Source organism: Balaenoptera acutorostrata, chromosome 4 (assembly GCF_949987535.1).
Source record: "Balaenoptera acutorostrata chromosome 4, mBalAcu1.1, whole genome shotgun sequence".
NCBI classification, from domain to species: Eukaryota; Metazoa; Chordata; class Mammalia; order Artiodactyla; family Balaenopteridae; genus Balaenoptera; species Balaenoptera acutorostrata.
In genome coordinates this window covers 28,447,171-28,466,887 of record NC_080067.1, presented here as the reverse complement: position 1 = coordinate 28,466,887, position 19,717 = coordinate 28,447,171, and the positions used below count along the sequence as shown (strand labels likewise).

General features: G+C 36.3%; 1 protein-coding gene across 4 annotated transcripts in view; it reads right to left on the bottom strand.

The window, feature by feature from the left end:
• The window catches only part of TRPC1 (transient receptor potential cation channel subfamily C member 1), a 64,468-nt gene that overhangs the window by 13,769 nt on the left and 30,982 nt on the right, over positions 1 to 19,717 (bottom strand). For all 4 annotated transcript variants that reach the window (XM_007188082.3, XM_007188083.3, XM_057545191.1 and 1 more), the window contains 3 exons: positions 16,382 to 16,718; positions 9,708 to 9,847; positions 7,912 to 8,055 (listed from right to left, as the gene is read on the bottom strand). In XM_007188082.3, coding sequence (XP_007188144.2) covers positions 7,912 to 8,055; positions 9,708 to 9,847; positions 16,382 to 16,718 — 621 coding nt within the window. The remainder of the gene's footprint in view (positions 1 to 7,911; positions 8,056 to 9,707; positions 9,848 to 16,381; positions 16,719 to 19,717) is intronic.

Sequence of the window (19,717 nt, the reverse complement as noted above, 5' to 3'; positions counted from 1 at the left end):
TAATGAGAACACTACAAACTTCATGACTTGTTTTTTAAAAACATGATATTAGTTCTTGTATAACATGGAAGAACCAAAATTAGCTACAGTGGATATCACTGAGGTGAACATTAGCTTGAAGAGCACACTAATGAAACATTCATGTGAAATGCAAACATTAAAAGCAGTAAATTAATTTTAGTCTGAGAAAGATTATAAGGCTCATTTATTTGTAAAAATAACAATCACGCTTTCTTACATGTTTACTTATTTAAAACTACTTAGTAGTTTTAATTGAGAAATATGAACAGTAAGTACTAAAAACAAGATGGTAGTTTAAAAATTAATACTGAAATTTACACAGAAGTTAACACTAGTACACACAGAAAAAAATATTTTCCTAGTAATCAGAAGAATGGAAATTAAAGAAAACTACTAAGATAGTATAACAAAGAAAGATAGCACTAAAGCTATTAACGTGGTGAACTGTTTGTGTGCTTTTACACTGTTTGTGTGACTGAAAATTAACACATCCTTTTATAAAGAAATAGAAATACTGAGGCACTATAAGAATCCTATCTTTTGATATGTTAATACTACTGAAGATGTATCCTTAGGAAATAATTTAACAGAGGAAAAAGCCTCATACACAGAGCACTATGTAGAATAGCAAAAACATGCTAAATGCCTGATAGAGGAAAGAGGTGTTATCATTAGGGTGCATATTAAGTGTTCAATTATAAAAGTGGCTGACAAAAGGGAAGAAATAAGAATAACTTCCAGTCATTCTTTTTCCAAATCTTTCTCCAGAAAAACCCATAATTATCTGTAGGAAAGATAATCCATCTATCTAATCAAGCCATTCATGCTCAAGATGCCCTTTATATGTGTCAAAAGAATCAAACTGCCCTTTATATGTGTCAAAAGAATCAAACTTCTCACACCATATACAAAAACCTGAAACCATAAAACTCCTAGAAGAAAATATAAGCCAGTATGCTCTTTGATATTGGTCTTAGCAATACATTTTTTGATATGTCCCCTCAGGCAAGGGAAGCAAAAGCAAAAATAAACAAATGGGACCTACTCAAACTTAAAAGCTCTTGCGCAGCAAAGGAAACCATCAACAAATGAAAAGGCAGCCTACCAAATTGGAGAAGATATTTGTAAATGCTGTGTCTGATAAGGGGTTAATACCCAAGATTGTACAAAGAACTCAGACAAATCAAACTTCCTGACTCTCTCCAAGCACCCCCTCAGTCATGCTCCCAAGTCCTTTGTATGTAATCTCTAAAACAGTATTCTTCACTTTATACTTTATGTTTGTCTCTTCTAGCAGTCTTTAAGGGCAGGCACAATGTCAGTAAGCTCCAGAGCCTGGCATATTAATTAAAATACTGAATACATAACTACTTTTTATATGTCTTTTATCTAACTCTTTACCATTTTCCAAGAGGTATCACATATTTTTATTTATCTTGCAAGGTGGGGAAGGCTAGCATTATCTCCATTTCTCCAAGTGACAAACAGAAACTCAGGGAGATTTAGTAAATTGCTCAGGGTGAAAGAACTAATAGATGGCAAAGGTGGAATTGAATTCTTGCTTCTGACTCCTCGCAAGGGCTTTTCTAAAACATCTCTTTGCGGTTTTTATCTTAGCTCTCCCATTAGAAATTTGGGGCTGGGTACAATTAAGAAATATTTAGTTCTCATGCATTTTGCCTACACAGCAGGGCTTGTTGAATTAATACACGAATAAATGTATTTTAAAAGATGTAATTGTTAATTAACATTTTGCACCGTCTTTTTTCTAACACTATGTGAGCTGGGCCTTACTTTCCTGACCTATAAAAGAAATGGCCACATGCTGCATCAGACTTGCTCATCTACATGCTATTAAAAATTTGTCAGACTTCACCCCAAACTATTTAATCAGCATCTCTGAGGGCAGGACTGGAGAATGTAGGTTAAATGTGCTCCCCACACCATCCTTGCAGCCTCTCCAGTTTTTGAACCCCTAGACTATACACGACTTCTAAGTTTCCCTCTAGCTCTGACATTCCATACTCCCTTCAAGAAAAAATATCCGTCCCCAGTATACCCTAAAATGCAAAACACCTGAAATCACTCTTTACTCACAAAGAACAATACTTTACAAACAACAATAATATGCCATTTATGTTATACAGGCCACTAAACTAAGTCTGATAATTATCCAATAAAAACAAACAATTCACTAGGAATAAAGGATGCACTCGTGTGTCACATACTACATTCACTTTCCAAGTTTTCTTGTATAATTTTTCAGGTCGGTCACAGTTACCTCCACTACTCTAAGGGAATGGAGGAGTGGATCTAAACGTTTATGTAAAGCCCATGATGCGTCAGGTACTCTGCTGTGCATCTGGTATACGCTGACCCATTCAATCCTCACAACAGATACAGAAACTGAGACTCCAAGAGAAGAGGTAACAGTAAGTTATGGAGCAAGATTCTGAACCAAGCTGTGTGATCCTGTCTTTTCCTTCTTGTCTAATCACCCAACTACCAGTATTAAAGGCTGTGTAAGTCATTTGACACACATGGATAAATGAAGAAGAATTTTAAAAATCTATAAATTATGAAAGCCTGCCAACAGAAGTATTGTACGGTAAAAGTTAATGAGGGACTCGTATTACTCAAGAAAACTCTGAGAAGCAATTCAGCAGAGTGGTTAAGACCACTAGCTCTGGAGCCAAACTACCTGGGTTGGAATCCCAGTTCTACTACTCACCAGCCGTGTGACCTTGTACAAGTTACTCAATGTCTCTACGCCTCAGTTGCTTCCTCTGTAAAATGTAAATAAAAGAGTCTGCCTCTTCGAATGGTTGTGAGGATTGAATGAGGTCATACATGTAAATAAAGATCTTAGAACAGTATCTGACACACAGTTAAGGACTCAAATGTTCACTGTTAATATTACTTTAACAAGATTATTTATAGATTGTGTCTTCTTTTTTTTTTGGTTGTTGAAGTATGTAACATTACTGATTTATGCCCAATCATGTCTCTTACATCTGCTGAGGCAGATTAGCTGGCATCCTGAATTCAAAAAAGCGGGAGAGCAAACTTCAAAGAGCAGGCTGGCCTCTGGAGTCAGACAGACGCAGGTTCAGCTCTTGACTCTGCCACTTAATAGTTCTGTGAACTGTTTCTCTCCCTAAGCCTTAAACCCTCCATTTGTAAAATGAAAATAAAAAATAACAAGGGTTGTGATGAGGGTTAAATAAATGGAAAACATATAACAGAGTGCCTGGCCCACATGAAATGTTCAATAAATGTTAGTTGCTGTTATTATTGGGAACAAGCAGGTACAGCAACAGCTAGGATGTAGCCCTATTTCTCCATCATATTTTTTTGTTTTCTCAGACCAATCAGTGCTTATATTTACTCAACCCCATCTAACAAGTTTTTCAACTCAATTCAACAAACAGACATTAAGTAACTACTATGGCAAGGCAATGCATAAGGTGCAGACCAGAAAGTGAAGATATATTCCCAATCCTCAAGGAATTTTTAGTTTAGTAGAAACAACATAATTTAGGACAAGCTAAATTTAAATTGTCTTATGATTAAGACTTAGCTATAGGAAGTGCTCATTAGAGGTCCAAAGTACTAAGTCCATCATATGGAGAAATTCATTCTCACGGGAGTACGAGTGTAGGAATAGATTTTCTAGTGGTGGGGACACTAAAGCTGGTGCATGTTCCCTCTCCCTGGAATGCCCTACAGCCAACCTCCTTTCAACTCATCTTTTAAGGCTTAATTTCAGTGTCATCTCTTCTGGGAAGTCTCCTCTGATGCCTTAGGCTGAAGTGAGTACCCTTCCTCTGAGCTCTCTATTACAGCATCTACTATTCCAAATGTTGTCATTGGCTCGTCATCCTCAGTGAACTATGAGTTCTTTAAAAGGAGACTGCAGCATACTCACTTTAGTATTCCCAGTGTCCAGTACCTATCAGGCACTCAATAAATGTTTATTGAATGAATAAGTAAAGTTTCAAGAAGCAGAGGATAGTCTGGGACAGCGGTCCCCAACCTTTTTGGCACCAGGGCCTGTTTTCGTGGAAGATAATTTTTCCACAGATGGGGCGGGCGGTGGGGGGGATGGTTCAGGCGGTAATGCGAACGATGGGGAGCGGCAGATGAAGCTTCACTCGCTTGCCTGCCGCTCACCTCCTGCTGTGCAGTTTGGTTCGTAACAGGCCGCGGACCGATACTGGTCTGTGGCCTGGGGGTTGGGGACCCCGGGTCTGGGACATTCTAAACAGGGTAATAACACAAAAAATGACAAGGAAGTGGGAAAGCACAGGACCTGTGTGAGATCAGTGACTGGTCTTGGCCCAGATGGAGAAGTATTTCACGAAGAGATAAGGAGATGAGTACAGTGAGCAATGGCTAGAAAGTAAGGCCCGATTGTAGAAGGCCATCTTCCAAAGTCTACCTACAACATGCCAGAAATTTAACAAATACAATCATACAAATTTCAAGTAATAGAATAAAGGATTCAATCACTGCTGAATCAGGATCATTTTAGGTATTCTACTACAGGATAATTCCACGAGCTTGCTTTGCCTGGTACAGTCCCAGTTCACAGCTGTTGTCCCAACTTGGTAATGAATAATATCCTTTTCATTCTCCAAAGTGTCTCTACTTGGATGATAAATTATAGTCATTCTAACTAAGGGAGAGATCTGGACTCCTACTGCAGGTTATATAACCAGCTAAAATAAAAGTCTGTCAGCTTCTAAATCTACAAAGATTTGGAAGGAAAAAAATGTTAGTAAATGGAGATAAATTTAACAAACAACTGCAGTAATCACATAAAAACATTATCTGACATCACATGTTATGTAAAGAAAAAAAGCTGCACTTTAGCTAAAGTGGTTAACTTATTGCCAATTTTCCTTTTGCATTTCTTTTAGCTTTATATTCGTAACTGGATCACTCTTTTAATTGAGTTCCTTGCTTCTGATTAACAAAATGGAAGAAAATGTATTATAAATCTTCTGCACAAAATTATTCTAGAGTTCTTTGTCACCAATATGTTATACAAATCTGTCATGTCGGGCTTCCCTGGTGGCACAGTGGTTGAGAATCTGCCTGCCAATGCAGGGGACACGGGTTCGAGCCCTGGTCTGGGAAGATCCCACATGCCACGGAGCAACTAGGCCCGTGAGCCACAATTACTGAGCCTGCGCGTCTGGAGCCTGTGCTCCGCAACAAGAGAGGCCGCGATAGTGAGAGGCCCGCGCACCGCGATGAAGAGTGGCCCCCGCTCGCCGCAACTAGAGAAAGCCCTCGCACAGAAACGAAGACCCAACACAGTCAAAAATAAATAAATAAATTTAAAAAAAATTAAAAAAAAAAAAATCTGTCATGTCAATAAGATTACACTGGAAAACAAATACCTTTATTGGAGAAATTTTTTAAGGAAAAGCCTGAAGATAGGACTCTACAGATTCTTATTAAATATCTATTTTTCATCCTCTTTCTGACTAACCAGACCTTGGTTTCTTGGGGGGAAATATGCTCAATTAAAAGTACTCATCTCGGGGCTTCCCTGGTGGCGCAGTGGTTGAGAGTCTGCCTGCCAGTGCAGGGGACACGGGTTTGAGCCCTGGTCTGGGAGGATCCCACATGCCGCGGAGCGACTGGGCCCGTGAGCCACAATTACTGAGCCTGCGCGTCTGGAGCCTGTGCTCCGCAACCAGAGAGGCCGCAATAATGAAAGGCCCACGCACCACGATGAAGAGTGGCCCCCACTTGCCGCAACTAGAGAAAGCCCTCGCACAGAAACGAAGACCCAACACAGCCATGAATAAATAAATAAATAAATAAAAATTGTATAACTTTAAAAAAAAAAGTACTCATCTCCTCAGAGATACAAACAGCCATGTGACCCAATTCTGGCCAATGAGTTATAAGTGGAAGTATTTGGTAGGCCTCGAGGAAAAATAATTGTCCTCTTGTTAAAAAAAAGAAAGACAGCTGGCTCATGCTTTCTGCCTTTCCCCTTCTTCCTGCTGGATGCAGACTTTATATAATGACTTGGAGCAGGGAGCCTGCACCATGAGAACCAGTCACACTCGAAACAAGTTTATATATTTGCAAAACTGATCAAACTATACAGTTAAGATGGGTACATTTTACTGTATGGCAAATTATACCTTAAGATAATTTTTTAAAAAATCATTTGCTGGACTAGATCATAATATTTAAACATATATTATGATTAACCTGTAGACCTTTTAAAAAATAGGAGCACACTAAATATTTGTTAGCTTCACTTAAATTATTTGCTAGTTCTGTGGCTATTAGAACAATATAAAGTACCTTGCTGGAGGAGAAAAACACACACCACAGCTAAAAAGACAAATACCCACTTATGCAGTATTTGTATACATGTCTATAGTTCTTTTGGGAAAAGATTAAGTCAGTAAGACCTGACTCAACAGTTCTAAGAAAAAGAAACAAATAATTTGCTAAGAAATAATAATATACTTTTTCCTTTTTAACTCGTTTTAAAAATCTGTAAAGAAATTTTCAGTATAGAAACTTAGTGATACCATCAGTTTTTAGCTAAAAAACAAAGAAAACAATGTGCATATAGAAATACTGTGGACTCTTGATTAAAACATTTATAGACGATATTAGTGATAAAATTAAATCAAAATAACAGACAGTCTAAACCAGTGTTTCACAAACCATGTCTTGGAGAAAAAAAGAGACCTGAGCATATTTCATGAAAAATGGGTATGATGTTAACTGAATTTAGGTGATGACAGTTTGAACAAGATCAAACAAGTTTCTTTACTTCTTTCTCATAGGCTTTAATGTGATAATGTGCACTGTGAATTCCCAAAAGAGGTTATATGGAATGCAGTGTATCCCAAACTTATTTCAGTCAGAGCATCTCACAGGACTTGGCTAACAGAGAGTCACACTTCAGGAAACACTCTTGGAGGATGACAGCACAAGCCAAATCAAATGGGGTTTTTCCTACATATTTTGTTTTCATATCTCTGTTGGAGAAGGTAATTATGCATTTTATTTAAAATATCTCCTTTAAAAATACAAAAAAGAATCTAAATTGTTAGTAAATTTTGACTCAACAAGGAAAAATGAATATTGCTCAGGTTTTCAGACTTATAAAATAACAAAGTATTATGTAGAGCTGGTCACCAAGCAGAACTGACTCCACCTTTCAAGAACAATCAACTACTAAAATCTGTGGGGTACATGCAACCAATTATGAGTCCTTTCTTTAGTGTAAAGAGGCTTAGAATTTAGTCCTGGACTCTCATGTATAATAATCATACTACTTTGAAAAAATAAAAGCTCAATTTCTTTAACTATAAAGTACTGTAAAGCATAAAGTTGGACTACATAAGCTCTATGAAATTTTTTAGCTCTAAATACTCTATTTTCCAACTTATTACATTTGATATTTATTAAGCAAAGTAAAAGAGTATTTTGTTAAAATATAACTTACATGTTTTCAAAATCATCATGAAGTATGAATTCTGTTTGTACAACATCTCCCTTATATTTATCACTTAAAACTTTAAATGTGAAATTAATTTTGGTAAAAAGCAAAATGTTATGTTCCTCTACTATCTGAAATATAACTATATTTTAAATACATCTACGTCTATGAACTCGGGGGAGAGGGACAATGGACCACAGCTTAACAAAGTTTGGAATATCTAAAAGCAAAGGATTATCATTCAGCCAGAAGCAAAGCAGATGAACATGCTGTGACTTTTCAACCGTTAACTATTTTCAAAAGCAAAGTTTAGCTTTAATATCATGAGAAAACAACGTTCCAGTGGACAATTAAAAGGTGTAGTAGTTTTAAAAAATTTTCTTCAAGAAATTTTAATTACTTACCTGTAATGGACCCAAGATAGAGCTTGTTGTATACATAAAAAAGAGACGAAGATAACTCAGAACATTGGCAAATGCAAAAAGCCCTTCTGCCACCAGTGTAGGATGGAATGCGTCCCAGTCCTTTCGGTCAGCAAAATCATGAAACTAAGGTTAGGGGAAAAAAGCCAAAGATAAAATAGCTCTCTCAACTTAGGAAAATAAAAACAAATATTCTGACTGTTGAAAGAAAACTATTTTATGTCTCCTTGTGGGGGAACTCCATTTATGTTTTATAAAGTTCTCTTCTTTTAATAGAAATAACATTGTTTTAAATAAATAAAAGATTTCTACATATGTGGGGCAATATCACTTATGCTATATAAAGAGGTTTTCTCAAAAATTCTTATGTTTTAAAAACTGTCATTAAATTTTTTATGAATGAAATTTTTGCTAGTTTTTCTTAAATTCCACAACACAAACTTTAAGAATGTGTGCTGTCAATTAATTAGCTATTACATTAAATTAACCTAGCCCTTTGACTCAGGATTCTACAATGGCCCATAGACGCTTTCTCCCTTCTAAATAACAAGAAAAAAAAAAGAGTGTATTATTATACTTAGACATAGAATGACCACATGTTCCAATTGCCTGGGACAGTCCCAGATTACATACCAGTTTTCCTGGCATAATTATTAATTGTGCCCCCTTTCATTTGTAAAGTGTCTTGGTCTGAATAATAAACTATATGCACACCCTGCTTCTAGAACTAAAGAGACCAGTCTAAAAAAACCAATGACCATCAACTTCTCTATCAAACCATCTATCTATATATGATCAATTTTTATTTTCTTAATAACTTCACAACTCTGGTCATTGAACATACCTAATAAACATGTTTGGTACTACTGATCAATTACAGGAATAGAGGTTTTTAATAAAGTGATATAAGATAACCAGTTTGCTTTCTCTATAGTCTATAAATTAGTCAAAAACCAAAAAGTATTATATAAATAGTTCCTTGAATGTGACGCCTCAGAATTCTAAACTCAGGTGTAAACAAAGATAGTTAACATAATCTCCATTACCTTTCCTGGGCTTTTAATAAATCTTTATAAAAGTAACATTATAAGATGTCTATAAGGTTAGATTTTTGTCAAATTTTAAATTTAAAAATATAGGAATCAGAAAATAACTAAATTTACGCAACTTTTTAAGCTGTGGAAGATAATAGTCATGATTAGGAATGTGTAAAACACTATATAATGAGTTCCATTCAGATAAACTTTTTCCTGATAGATATAAAGATATCTAACACTAATCAATTTAAGTAACTTTGTGTTACTTAGGTTAATGAGGTAAGTGAACCTAGCTCAGATGTAAGGAATTGGCATTTGGTAGAAAGAAAATGCCTAGACAGACCTGGATTTAAATCCAGTCTTGGTTTCTTACTGTGTGGTCTTGGACAAGTTACTTATTATCTCTGAGCTTCCTTTTCCTTATGTGCAAAATGGGGATAAGGACATCTGTCTCATAGAATCCCTGTGAGAATAAAATGAGATAAAGTATAGCAAGTATCAACCATGGTGCCTGGCATAAAATAGGTAACCAACATTTAATGGTAATTAACACCCTTGAAGCTATTACAAAGGAAGGAAACAATGTGTACTATTTATTCCCTTGCACAAGGATAGGTTTAGAATGAAAACACATCAGACCCAGATTTGGGCCAAAGTAACTCTGAAATACATAGCTAAATATCCTGGGTTTTTCCTAAATAAACTTCACTTGTGCCTCCAGTTGACATAGTTAATAGTCACCTTGTTGTGAGCAACCACTTTGAGGGCAAAGGTTGCCAAATAAAGTGAATTCATGACAAAACTGAGTTGATTACGTGATTCTTCTAAAAAGTCTTCCAACCCTTCATACCAGAGTCTTTTAATGTCTGACCAAATCATCCCTAAAGAAGGAAGAAAAAAAATCAGATAATGCTCTCTTAATTCAATAATAAACTAAAAAATACCTTAAGACTCAAAGTACTAAATAAATAACACATGTCAGTTGTAGCCTCATTCAGAAGAAAAAAATAACATTCAGTAAAATGTTCTTAAAATATGAAAGAAAATAACCTTAAGTTTCATATGATAATATCCTTCCCAGAGAGGGATTTTAATAAATGATGTGAAACAAGCATAAGAAAGCAAATTGATGTTAAATACATAACCCCCAAAAGGCTCAGTTCCTGATTCTTTTCTCTGTCTACACTCACTCCTATAGTGACCTCATCCAGTCTAGTCTAATGGCTTTAAATACCATCTATGTGGTAGACTTTCAAGTTGTTATCTCTGAACTCAACCTGTATTTACATAATAATATCTCTAAACTTCTTTCCTAAACTTAACTTGTATAGGTACCTGGCTACTCTACATCTCAAACTGGATGTCCTAACATGTCCAAACTGAACTCCTAATCTCTGCACCCAAATTCACTGCTCTTGAAGACTTCCCCATCTCACTTGATGGCAACTCCATCCTAGCTGTTCACTCTAAATGTCCCTGAATCATCCTTGACTGATATTCTTTTAAATCACACATTCAATGCAGTAGTAAATCCTGCTGGCTTTACTTTCAAAATATAGTTAGGATCTAACCTTTCTCACCACTATTTCAACTTCAAGCCACTATCTTCTCTGGCCTGAATTACTGAAATAGCCTAGTCTCCCTGCTTCTACCCTGTTCTCCCTAAAAGCTATTCTCAACACGGCAATCAGAGTGATCCTTTTAAAATGCAAGTGTTACTTCTCTCCTCAAAACACTGCAGTAGGGCTTCCCTGGTGGCGCAGTGGTTGAGAGTCTGCCTGCTAATGCAGGGGACACGGGTTCGAGCCCTGGTCTGGGAGGATCCCACATGCCGCGGAGCAACTAGGCCCGTGAGCCACAATTACTGAACTTGCGCCTCTGGAGCTTGTGCTCCGCAGCAAGAGAGGCCGCGATGGTGAGGGGCCCGCACACTGCGATGAAGAGTGGCCCCCGCTTGCCGCAGCTAGGGAAAGCCCTCGCACAGAGACAAAGACCCAGCACAGCCAAAGGTGAATAAATAAATAAATAAATTTAAAAAAAAACAAAAACAAACAAAAAATAACACTGCAGTAACTCCCAGAGGAGAAAGAATTAACTGCAGGACAGAACTCTTTTCCCATGGGAACAAAATCTCATGTTATCATCTATTTAAGTATTGCCTTGGAAACATACTACATTAAGAAAAATATGGAAGGTCAGCTGTGCTGAAGATTGTTAGAAAAACAACCACTGACCGGGAAACTGCATCTGGCCTGGGAGGGCTATGAGTGGACTCAGAGACCCTGAACGTAGACCCAACCAGGACCATATGAAAACATGCTGAGAAACACAGGCCTCAGCCTCTCTGTGTGATGTCTCTCTTAACGTAAAGTGTGCATGTAGCGGGAGCTACATTCTGAGGCTTTCTAAGATATCCTGATGGATTTATAAGAAATCCTGGTAGATTTCAGCCTTCTTTGGCTGGGGTAGCCCACACCTCATTCCACGCAACTGAGTGTGCCCCTATGGGGCTGGGAAGCAGCCCCGTCTTTTGTAAGAACTGCCAATAAAGATATATTTGAAGCTGTCATGCTGACGTGCTCTATTTTCTGTCTTACATCTTCCAGAGGTAAGTAAACCTGGTGCCAGGTTTCTGCCTATCGTGTCCGGCGAGTGTGAATGTTAATGAGAACCTAAGACCACCGCCGCTGACTGTGCAGAGTGGGCATTGCACCTTCCCTTATAGCTCATTTTATTCAGAGTCAAAACCAAATTCCCTACAATGGTCTACAAGGCCCTACATTACCTCTTCTCTCTGATCTCCTCTCCTATCAATCTTTCCCTCCACTACTGGCCTCCTTGCTTCCTTGCTGTTCTCTGAACACACAAGACTCCTGCCTTAGGGCCTTTACATGGGCTTTTCCCTCTGGCTGGAAGCTCCTCACCCAGACATCCATTTGGCTAACTCCCTCACTTTGCATCTTTGCTCACCACCTACTCTGATCCTCCTATTTAAAATTGCAAACCCTGTGCCCCTCACTCCCAATCCCCCAACTCTTCTTTCTTTTCCCTTAGTACTTATCACTTTTAAACAATGGATATAGTTTACTTATTATGTCTATTATTAACTGACTATCTTCCTCCCACTTCGGGTAAACTCTTCAAGGGTAAGAATCTTTGTTTTATCAACCAATGTCCTAAATGTCCTATATAGTGCCTGATACACAGTGGGTGCTCAAAAATTGGCTCAACAAATAAATATACATAAATAAAAACCAATCGAACCAAATAACTCCCTTCCCCTTCTTTGGCCAGAAGTTTCTCCATAGTTATATATTCCTGGGAGTAACAGAGAACAGTAGTACAATCAACAATAGCTTTATGACACATTCCTCCACTAAGGTATTTTTAAGGAGAATGTAAAGTGACAAAAGAACAGAGTGCTACAACCTAAATATGGATGAAGATCAAGTTAAGCCAATCAGAATCATCCTCTGACTTACCAGTGAACAGAATAAGTCCCCTGGGAAACACATGAAGTATTCTCAAAAAACTCTGTTCATAACATCTTAATTATACAGTACCCATATTTTATGTAGAAAAACATTTTAAAATATTTGCAGGTCTGACAGGGAAAACACCTTTTAAAAATTCCACTTGGATGAACTTCTATTTAAAATGAATAGATAAAAACTAACCAAAAATGTTAAACCAAATAGTTTACATTTTATTAACCCAAACACTGTAACAGTAGAACACTAAGCCAAGAAAGATGCTTACAGAAATAAGTGTTTTATTTCTGTAAAATATAATATTATACCTAAAGGGAACGCTTGACAAAAATTACAACACGAATTGGAGAAGATTTTGATCAAAAAAGGCAGACATATGAAAGAATATTAAGTACCACTGACAGGTAGTTTCCCAGCTCCTGTGCAATATCCCACACCAAAGTGAAGCTAATACACTTGATGTATTTCACATTTCTGAGCTGGATTGGAAGAACACAATAATTTTAAACTATTACAAGCAATGCAATCACTACATAATCAATGGACTACATTTTGGGGTCCTTTTTTGTTGTTTTTTAGAATTAGTAAGATTAGCAAACCATAATCCCATCATTCTGGGAATTCCTCGAGACTTGCTCCTAGGTCCTCTCTTCTTCTCATCTTATACTTTCTCAAGTGTCTCATGTGTGCCCACAGTTTCGTCTACAACATATATGCAGATTATTCGCATACTGCTAACTCAAGCTTAAACTTCTTCTTGAGCTCTAGACTATGATATCCAATTGTCTGACTGACATCTTTTGAATTTCTCGAAGGCTTTTCAACTTCAACATACCCAAAACCACACTCAGGATCTACTCTTTCACAAATCCCCAAACCTAGTACTCTTCTAGAATACTTAGGTTGCTTAATAATTTCCTCCTCCCTCACTTCATATATATATATATATATATATATATATATTTCTATGTCCTACTGGCTTTACTTTGTAAATATCTCTCGAATCTGTTTCCTTCTCTTTCTATGGCAACCGTCCTAAGTCCAAGGCACCATCAGCTTTCATCTAGAGTACTGCAACAGGCTCCTTATTGGTCTCCCTCTACCTACTCTTGCCGCAGCCCTTCCTCCCAACCCAGCGTTCTCTACACTGTAGCCAGAACGATCTTTTCAACATGAAAATCTGATCATGTCACCCATCTACTTAAAAACGCCAGTGGTTTTCCACTGCTCTTAGTATAAAGTCAAAATTACTTAATATGGCCAACAAGGCTGTCCATGGTCTAGTATAACATCCACTTCTATAGTTTCATCTCAGATCCCACTTCCCTTGTCCTCCTTCCTCCAGCCTTTACGCAGTCCCTTCTTTGCACTATGCTCCCTCTTGCCACAGGGCATCTGAATGTAACTTTTACATCAGCCTAGAATATTTTTCTCTCCCAATTCTCCTATAATACTTTTCTTTCCCGATTCTCCAAGTAGACTCCTATTTATCCTTTAAATCTTAGCTTATCTATCACTTCTTCAAGATAGACTTTCCAACCCCCTGAGTAGGTAAAATGCCCTTAAAAAATGCTTGCTCTCCTAGCTCCATGACCTTTACTTAGTAGCACTTAACTCATGTGTAATTTTTTATTTTATCTGTGTGATTTTCAAGTTATTGGGTGTTTTTCTTTTAAACAATAATTAGACCATAAGCTCCATGAGTGTTGGGCCATATCTGTTTCTGCCTGTGCTTGGACAAAGTAGGTAGACAACATTTCAAAATATACATTTCTGTAAGGGCTGTTCTATTATATTCCAATGGTAAAAAATTAAGTAAATGGATACCATTAATATTCTGTGGATTCATCAACACATTGTTTTCTTTTTTTCTACCTTGATTTTTATAATTTAACCCTACTTTCTTCCTGGAGGGCTAAAGAAAAGAACAGGAAACAAATGTACAGAAGCCAGGCATCATGAGTCAGAAGTCCCTGTGCTCATTGCATGAAAAAGTAAATTGAACCAAGGAGTGACTTTGAACAAGTAGGCAAATGATTCTTACATGTTTCCTTAGAGCAAGTTCAGATCTATATATTTAAGAAAGTCAGAGTGATCTAAAGACATAACAGGTTCAGAAAACATCCTTGGCAAGGTTTATTCATATCTAACTGTGTCAAAGCAGAAGCTGTGCTGAGAAAAGAAAAACACTTCCAGGAATTTTACTGGCATAATTCATACTGCACTCTTCTACTGAGACAGAGTATGTTTAGAAAATTAATAATACTGTGTGTGTGTGTGTGTGTGCGTGTGTGTGTTCAGGACCATTGTGATTAGAAAAGAGTAGCCACAGTTTTACCATTTGTTGTGAAATTCAGTGACAGCAGCAATATTTATGCTATCCAAGGAGTGGTATGACTCTCTGACTTCAATGAGTTTTTACTCACTGCTAAGAAATATAAACTTTACTTCTTATACAGACTTGGCTACAGACTTGTTTATTTTACAAAACAAAGAAAATATTTTTTCTCTCTCACTACTATTTAAACAATAGGTTATAGATAAATGATATAAATTTTCCCTTTTTTATGACTAAGGTATATATAACAATCTTTCAGAAGCAGTTTAAATAGAGGAGAAAAGTGCTTCTAAGAGATTCCTTTCAGCCTAACCTACCTAATTAAAAATATAAACAAATTTCACATTGAAAAGATCTACAACAATGTAATTTGGAGTCAAATATGATAAAGTATAAATTATTTCCTAAATTAAAATATTAAATTTTAGATAAGGTAGTGGAAATATCAGAAACACGAAAATATTAACAAGAAGAAATTATTTAATTCTCTTTAACCTAAAGTTCAAATGTGTATTATTTTTACTGTATCTACCTAATTTTAAACATTAATGCATAACTCTGATTTAAGATCAAGTTACTTGAAATGAACTAATTTCCAAATAAAAATAAAAAATCCCAAAATACACTTTTATATCTGAAGAACTAAAAGTGAGCACTGTACATTAACTCTTCTTAAATTATTTAATAACTGAAACAGTCAAGAACATATTAATCATTCAGTGCTTTATAACATAGAAAAGAATAAATTTCAATATTCCTTTTACTCTATAGCAAATAGTAAAAAAAAAAAAAAAAGGTGGGAAATGCTGAGGTTAAAAACAAGGTTGAAGATCCAGAGGTAAATAATAAAGGGGATGTCATTAACAGACCATAAATAGACAATGTAATTATACCTCAACTTCCCTCCTCCTCCCACCTCTCCCAAAAAGGGCAAGGGCAGTAAAAACTGCAGAAGATCATTAAAATATTTATTATACAGCATAATACTTATAAAAAAAACAATTTTCAGAAAATAAAATGTCTTTTCTTTTTTAAAAAACTGTCGTTTCTAAAGAGATCTGGCTGTCATTACAAAGAACTGATTTATAGAGTGAGTCACCAGGGAATGTTTTATCTATATAAGGTAATATGTAACTATAAAAGTTCATAGGTTCTTAAAAGAAAAACTAATGATATAATAAAACAGAATAGTTCTCTTAAAATGCAACCGAGCATAAAATGTATTATTACATTTCAAAATACCTAAGAAAATGTTCATATTCTTATAACAAAAAAAATTCATCAGCAAAATTTGTTTTTCTGTTTTAACAATCATGAACAATTTTAGCAACTGAGAAAGAATTTTTAACTTCCATGTAATTAAGTAATATTAAGTAAGAGATCTGCTTCCTTATCATCAAGTTCAAGAACATTTATCTTTTAAAAAAAAATGTTAGTTAAGTCTTCAATGATCATGGAAGCATTCAAATTCTTCCTGTATAAACAGTGTAAAATTACAAGTTGAAGGCAGCTTATAATGCCACCAAGCAAGGGAGAATTAATGGACTAAATAAAGGCAGAACCTTTTAAACTAACTTGATACTTACCAATAATCCACAGTATAAGAAGATAGTCTATTCTTTCAAGGGCTGGCCCCATTGTGTTTTTCTTATCCTCATTGTAGACAAGAGAGTATAGGTTTAGTAATAGCAGGAATGTAAAATATGATGCTCCATGAATAATAAATTTCATAAAAGGTGTGTGAATAATTCTGCCAAACTGAGATTTGGGAGCTATCAAATAACAAAGTGACAAAACTGGCCAAAACATGCCAACTGTCAAAACAGTCATTATCTTCTTACAGGTAGGCTTACGTCGGTAACCTGACATCTGTCCAAACCAAACAGTGTTCAGGAACTGCTGACAGTTGGACTGGGAGACAAACTGAAAACGAAGCACACACATATAAAAAAAGTAAAATATAACTTGTAAATACGATCTGATAGTACTATTATTTAATTGATATTCAAAGTTTTAATAATAGTTTGAAATCAATTCTATACAGTCCAGTTCTTTTGTTTTGTTTTGTTTTCTTACGTGTAATAAAAGAGTGTAGTGGTTAAGAGCATAGACTCTGGAGCCAGATTACCTAGATTCAAATCCAGGCTCTGCCACTTACTTACTAAATGACCTTGAGCAAGTTTTTAAACCTCTCTAAGCCTCAAATTCCCCATCTATAAAATAGGGATAATAATAGTATCTAGTCATACACTTGTTATGAGGATTAAATGTAAAGCTCTTAGAATAGTGCCTGGTCATAGCATGCACTATATAAATATTAGTGATTATTACTAGCCTACTCAGCCCTTTCAAAACATTTAACTTATACAGACTCATAATAGTGTTTATGAAATTTCAAAATTAACAAGCACAATCCACAGAAAGAGACTTCAGCCTAGAAAAACTGATGATTTCAGTTACAAGAAACCAACATGTCAAGACAGCAAAGCAATTAAAGTCTAAACATCAGATATTTTTATGCTCCACGAAAACACTGAGAATTTCTTAAAATGTATTAAAGATACTCTTAAATCTTCTTAAAATGGAATTCTATGTGAGAAGAAAAGGAAAAATATTCCCAAATAAGAGGAAAATTCTAGTTCAAGTATAGAAATGAATTTACCAAAGTTTATGAAGCTTTTTAGTTTACAAAATTCAGAAGCAATATTTTCCCAATATAATGCTCACGTTGTGAAGTATAAGTTAAGGATTCTGATAACTCTGGACACAGTAATGTAATCAGGTTTGAAATCACCAAAGTAAAGCACAAGTGATCATAATATCATTCAGATATTAAATAATATTTGGTCAATGTTCTGTTTTAAAATGATTTATCCCAAGATAGAATATAATCTATAGAATGCAACCCTGTAGTTTAAAAAAGCAGACAGAGTTTTGTTGTTGTTTATTGTGCTTATCAAGAAATTTCCTAATATATCAATACTATACCTATTTTTGGCAGTTAAGTCTTCATTATTTATCCTTCTGCTTAGATTCCAGTGTTGCTAGGGAATCGTAATTTGTCCCCCAAGAGGCAATATCAGGGAGGAAAATAGCTTTTCTTCCCACCAACTACCCAGTTTAGTAGCATCCCAAACTTAGTGGTTTCATCCTTCCCCCAAGTATCAAAGCAATCTCAGGCATGACTGCTGCCCTTGCCATTCTTCTATATAATGATGATTTAATTAACAGTAATGTTAAATATGTAATTGGAAGAACAAATTTTCAGTTGGAGATGTTCTGTCTGTGGTGGTTTTAAAACATAGACACAAATTCTTTGATACTCCTCTCATCAATAGGTGGGCTACCAATATTACCTATCCTTCAATTCAACAAGCTTATGATTGCTTTAACCAGTAGATTCTGGAAGAAGTGATGCTATGTGACTTCGGAAGGTAGGTCTTTTTTTTTTTTTTTAATTTTTTAATTTTTTATTTTTTTAATTTATTTATGGCTGTGTTGGGTCTTCGTTTCTGTGCGAGGGCTTTCTCTAGTTGTGGCAAGCGGGGACCACTCTTCATCGCGGTGCGCGGGCCTCTAACTATCGCGGCCTCTCTTGTTGCGGAGCACAGGCTCCAGACGCGCAGGCTCAGTAATTGTGGCTCACGGGCCCAGTTGCTCCGCGGCATGTGGGATCTTCCCAGACCAGGGCTCGAACCTGTGTCCCCCGCATTGGCAGCCAGATTCTCAACCACTGCGCCACCAGGGAAGCCCGGAAGGTAGGTCTTAAAAGGCCATTCAGCTTCCACCTTATTTGAGAAACACTTGCTCTTGGAGCCAAAAGCTGGCAGGTAAAAAGCCCTCCTACCCTGAAGCCACCATGCTATGAGGAAGACCAGGCTACATGTAGGCACTCCGGTCAGCCCTCAGAGGCCACTCAGACCATCCCCCTGCAGCCAGCCCACCATGAGGGCCATGCCCCTCCAAGGTTCCAGTCCTAGGTTCGTAGGAGACCCAGGTTCTCTGGACCCACCCACCTGAGCACCCAGCCCACTCAGAGCTCCCTGTCTGAATCCTCAGCTGCTGCTCAGGCACCAGACATATGAGTGAAGAAGTCTCCCGAATGACTGTAGCCCCCCATCATCTGAGCTATCTCCAGCTGAGTCCTTGACATGGAGAAGCAGAGACAAATCAGCCTTGCTGTGCCCTTTCCTAATTCTCGACCTAAAGAACCCAAGAGCATAATAAAATGATCATGAAATTACTACAAAATGACTATGAAATATTGTTTTATGCCACTAAGTATCACAGTAGTTTGTTATTCAGGATGTATGACCTGAACAAAGTCTACCAACTATTTGGAAAAATATTACCTTCCCCTTTGATTATATTTAGAAATCTAGCTTAAAAAACTAATTTACATTTTCATTAATTCTTAAAATTACAGAGTACCTTCCTTCCAACTAAAAATATTACCACTACTTCTTTTTCCTTTTCTCTACTCTTCTTTAGAATGGAACATTTGGTTATCCTCTGTGAGTTCTTCAGGGATATACATATATATATCATTAGGAAACTGCCTCTTAGTTTTTTCTTCCCTTACCAGGATAATCTTGGTTCTTTCCACCTTTCTTTGAGGTTCTTTTTCCAAGCACTTAAGTTGGTTTTGTTTCTTTGTTATATCTTTATTCTATCATTTTCTAGTATTTCGTGTCTATTTTAGGTTGTGCAACACATAAGTAAATAAATTAACATAAGATCTAGTCAAAATGTATGTTAGGGGAAGATTACATCAGGGTTCCTATTTTCTCTGTTTCTACATATATACATATTAGCATTGTATTTCCTTTTAAAGCCACATAGGTTATGTTGTTGATTTATAATCTTACAGCTACACTGATCCAAATTCTTCTACTTAATTTTTTTTTTTCCTATAAATGGCC